This window comes from Penaeus chinensis, chromosome 38, assembly GCF_019202785.1.
Source record: "Penaeus chinensis breed Huanghai No. 1 chromosome 38, ASM1920278v2, whole genome shotgun sequence".
Lineage (NCBI taxonomy): Eukaryota > Metazoa > Arthropoda > Malacostraca > Decapoda > Penaeidae > Penaeus > Penaeus chinensis.
In genome coordinates, this window is record NC_061856.1 from 16,555,980 (window position 1) to 16,560,979 (window position 5,000).

Below are 5,000 nucleotides of genomic sequence, written 5' to 3' on the forward strand. Positions count from 1 at the left end.
AAAATGTGTGGATGTGTAATACCCTAAAAGAAAATCATAATAACTAACCAAATAATGATAAACCATGTGCATAAATCCATACGCTAATATAGGATATATGTCAATTGCATGCAAAGCACAGTTTCGCTTGTATAATTATATATTATTACCCAATTGTGCTGATATCAAACCATCTACAAAATGGCCTAGATAAGATCTGTCTTTTGTAGCAAAATTTTGACTTTTTTTTCAATCTTGAAGCTATCAAACAAATACCAGTTTGTTCCAACCTTTTCCAATGACAAAATTTCATGACGGAATAAAATCGATATGAAGAAATAAATGCACAAATGAATAAGAAATTTCACATCAAGCAAACAGATAAATATGAGATTTCTGTACCTAAGCTTTAATTACACTTATCTCTTCTGAATCACCAACACAAGGTGTATGATGGACCAAGTCAGCGTTGTAAATGAAACTTGACCTTTTCTGAACAACCACACAACCTTTGATATCCTGCCATTGTACCAGAACATAGATAGCAATTTTGTACAAACAGCAATTTTTTTTTTATGCTAGACAATACCCAAAGTTATAGGCTGGAAATTACAGGGAAACTAACATTAATGACCATTTGTGTTGACACTGCAGTTAATAAATAAAATAAAAAAAAACGATATCTCCTAAGAGAGTTGCTGCTTCACACATATTATGCCCATCTGAAGGGGTTGCTCAGCCATATTTTACCTGTCTGAGGGCTTAACACCTTCATGCATTTGCCATTTTCGACACTCTAGCTAAGACTCACAAACCTCCACCACATACGTCACATTTTAGCAAGACAGAGTTTGTGCCAACCATGCCAATCAAAGCTCCATCTTGCCACAATATCTGTCGTGGAGGTTTGTTGATCACTGTCAGGGTGTGATGCATAGAGGCGATGGAGGTCTATTTCAGATAACAGGGAGTTTCAGATACATTCAGATAGAAAACCACTAAAGTTACTACATTGCAAAAGATCTGTACTGAATGCCAGGTTAGTAAACATCGATCTTGCTAGACTAGGATTGGGTAAAATAACCTTTTTTATAAATTAGGACTGCTGGTTAGGGTGCATTAAGTTAAGATTCGTAAAGCTAGGCTTAACAAAAAAATCACAGGATATCCTGATATATAGTTTCTTTGGGAGACTGTAAACCCCCACGAACCATCTTCAGAAAATTAGCCAATTATGATAAATAAATATACACTGTAGTTTAGGCACAATGCAAACTAATGAACATGGAAACGAAGGCCCTGCTTCAGGCCACGTAGACCCTGTGACATTATGAGACATGAATCTTAAACCACACGCTCCGTTCTAACAAGGACAGTAGGTTACATTGTTATAAAAAGGACAAATAAACCCGATTGCTTTTAACCTTCATCCAATATCCCTGAAAAATTTGTAAAAGCGAACATTTACTCCATTTTCTTATCAATTAGTTACATGCAATTATTACCTTTCGCAAGATAATGAATACGTGATGATTTTCAAAACAAAGACAGACTCTGATGATTTCAAAACAAAGACAGACTGATGATTTCAAAACAAAGACAAAAATATTGACTTACGCTTTCCGTTTCTTGTTGTCGGGCACAGTAACGCAACAGCTGGACTCAATGGCCTGGATACTCAATGGTAATCTAGCCATGATGTCAGGCGTTTCTCGACTGACTAAATAAAACGAACTGCCTCGTCCACAAGCCAAGAAAACGGACGATATTTGGTTACGAAAACGGAGGGTATAGGCTCCGCTGCGAATGCCGAGGGTCGACTGCGCTGTTCTCGCACTCAGCTTCGTAAATCCTTCGCCATCAGCTGATTGGAAACGTTGCCAGCTGCGATTATCTTGCGGAATATTTATTTTTGTGACCAGCATAGTTTCAGATATAAATTTTGATGATGTCGAATGCTTGATATAAATACTGATCGTGTGCACTGAATTGATGATATCATTGATGGGTATTTCTGCAGGATTTAAATAGAAGAAAATATGCACTTGTCATCTGTAATGTCAAGTAAGATGAGTACATTTTTTTTATTCCTTTGCTATCGATATACTTGTGATTAGATGTTTTATCAGCAATCCCGAGGTCTCTATCGAACTGTCTGGCGATTAAGCAAAAAAAAAAAAAAAGAAAAGAATAATAATAACATCGAGGGTAACTGGATGAATGTAAGGTCAGAAAAAATAAAAAGGAAAACCATGATATGACTCATTGTCCCGAGGTATCCAAAAATAACATGAAACTGTAATGTTATTTTTCATCGCGTTACTATAAACGGTCAAGTGGTTACCGTTTGCAGCTGATATTCGTTAACGTGTCAGTTGCAAAAAACCTCACATGCTACTTGATAACCCATGTGACATCATTATTGATTTTTGGGGTATTGTGCTATATGGAAAATATGATGTCGAAGAAAAAAGAAAATAGGAAATCACAATGAGGTCGGTCATTTCCCCTTGGTATTAGAGCCACACAAATGTTTGTCTCTCATGTGTATTCATACACATGTGTTCAAACACATGTGTATGAATATTGGTGCATACACGCAAACGCACCCATGTGTGTGTGTGTGTGTGTGTGTGTCTATGTGTGTGTGTGTGTGTCTATGTGTGTGTGTGTATATGTGTGTATATATGTGTGTGTGTGTGTGTGTGTGTGTGTGTGTGTGTTTATATACGTATATTCAATATGAAACTATATATACATATATGTGTGTATATGCATATGTCCTGGGTATGACCATAAATTGCATGCAGTGATGAGACTAGTTCGGGAGATCTGGAGTTTTGGGGAAAGTGGAGCTGCCCCTTCATCATCACTGCTCCCAGGTCATCTCTCACCCAGAGAGGTAGCCCCTGAAAGGGTCCCAGATATTGGGCAGCAGTAACATTAGTACCTAGAACTGGCAGAAGAACCATTTCGATGGTCAACGGTAGATCCATAGATAACAGTAGACAGGTCATTTATCCAGACTTTGGTTGCTGTTCTGCGGGTGGAGTAGTGTGTGTGTGTGTGTGTGTGTGTGTGTGTATGTGTGTGAGTACACACACACACACACATACATATATATATAGATAATGTGTGTCTATATACACACATGTATATATTTATATATATATATATATATATATATATATATATATATATACTGTGTGTGTGTGTATATGTGCGTATATATATATATATATATATATATATATATATATATGCGCAACAGAGAATCCAGATTTATTTCGATCAAAATATGAATAAAAAAACAATTAGCAAAATGGAGGCGATACACTTGTTCAATCCCTTATTCCCTTCGGTCGAAAATATATGAATTGCTATTTTCTCAGGTTTCGTTCATTTCCCTCTCCTACCCTCCCCCCTTAACCCCCCCCCCCTCAAGAAAAAGCTAAAATGACGCCCCTGATCTCATTCATACCTTTTCTACTAGTAGTAGTAATGGCGATAAGTATAATAATAATAACAATAGCAATAACAAAAATAGTAATAATAATAATAATAATAATAATAATAATAATAACAATAATAATAGAATAATAATAATAATAAAATATCTTCGTCAGACGAAAATATATTCGAAATCAATCAGATACATCCCTTGCACTTCGCGTCAGAATCCGACTGGCGTAAGCTCCGACTCTCCTCCCGAGGTGAATGCCGACCCTCGTTCATCTTTGGGCGGGTTTTTCTTCTGTCCGTTTTCATCGTCGGGACTCGTTGGTGGCTGCCCTGCGCGCACTTGGGCTTCCGTGCCCGGCCTGACTCGATCTAAGGGCGAAGACTACTCATGCACTAATGAGTGATTGAGCCTTGGGAAGCATTTCGCGAGATTACGTCGCCGTTTTCTCAGCTCTTTGTGGAACCGGATATGACCCCTTGAATTAGCTTATATATATATATATATATATATATATATATATATATATATATATATATTATACACACACACACACATACACATATATATATATATTCATATATATATATATATATATATATATATGCATGTATGTGTGTGTATACATATACATACATATATATATATATATATATATGTATATAATATATATATGTATGCATATGTGTATATATATACATATACATGCATACATACATATATATACATATAACATATATACATACATATATATGTCTGTCTGTGTATGCACGTGTTTGTGTGTGTGTGTGTGCGTGTGTTTGCGTGTGTGTATGTGTGTATGTTTGCGTGTGTGTGTGTGTGTGTGTGTGTGTGTGTGTGTGTGTGTGTGTATGTGTATGCGCGTGTATGTGTGTGCGTGTGTGTGTGTGTGTGTGTGTGTGTGTGTGTGTGTGTGTGTGTGTGTGTGTGTGCCACAAGCCAGAGAGCGAGTCCCTCAGCGGTGATCTCAACAGCTGCCCCAGGGAACTAAGCGTTTAATTGAAGAGGCCTAAAAGGGGGGGGGGGGGGGGTGTCCTCATCCTCTCCCCTCACTTCTTCCCTCAGTAGCCCGCATGTCCTCAGACTACGCGGGTCTCCGTGGCGAAGTAAGAGGGGAAATGTAGAGAAACTAGGTTGTTAAAATGAATAACACATCCGCAGCTTTTATCTGGTCCCGAGCACCAATCCACAATAGGGAAAATTGATTAGTGCATGTACAATAGCGTGGATGCTGCTAATTTTCACCCCCGCTACGGTACACAGTATACAGAAACATGTGGATTACATATGGTATCGCTGTAAACAGTTGAGCTAAAATTAATCATAAAACTTCAGCGGACATTAGACAGTAGTAATATTCTTTAAATTTCGATGTACAGGTCTATGTGCTTTATATCCAAAGCTTTATTCCTTACCGAATTTATGAAAAATTATGGCTCTCCTTACTTTCTTCAAAAGAAAAAGGTTAGAGTTTCCCTTTTCCAAAATACTCGCAAGAAGCTTCTGAAATGCCATTGGGAAAAGATACCCCTCCCCCAAC

General features: G+C 37.5%; 1 protein-coding gene across 2 annotated transcripts in view; it reads right to left on the minus strand.

Annotated features, from left to right (window-relative positions):
* LOC125046178 (glucose-6-phosphate exchanger SLC37A2-like) overlaps positions 1–5,000 on the minus strand; it is a 23,557-nt gene that overhangs the window by 14,452 nt on the left and 4,105 nt on the right. The window contains exon 2 of one of the 2 annotated variants that reach the window (XM_047643870.1): positions 1,597–1,843. In XM_047643870.1, coding sequence (XP_047499826.1) covers positions 1,597–1,676 — 80 coding nt within the window. In that variant the 5' untranslated portion in view covers positions 1,677–1,843. Of the gene's footprint in view, positions 1–1,596; positions 1,844–5,000 lie in introns of those variants that run through there. The other variant, XM_047643869.1, reaches the window with a different exon arrangement.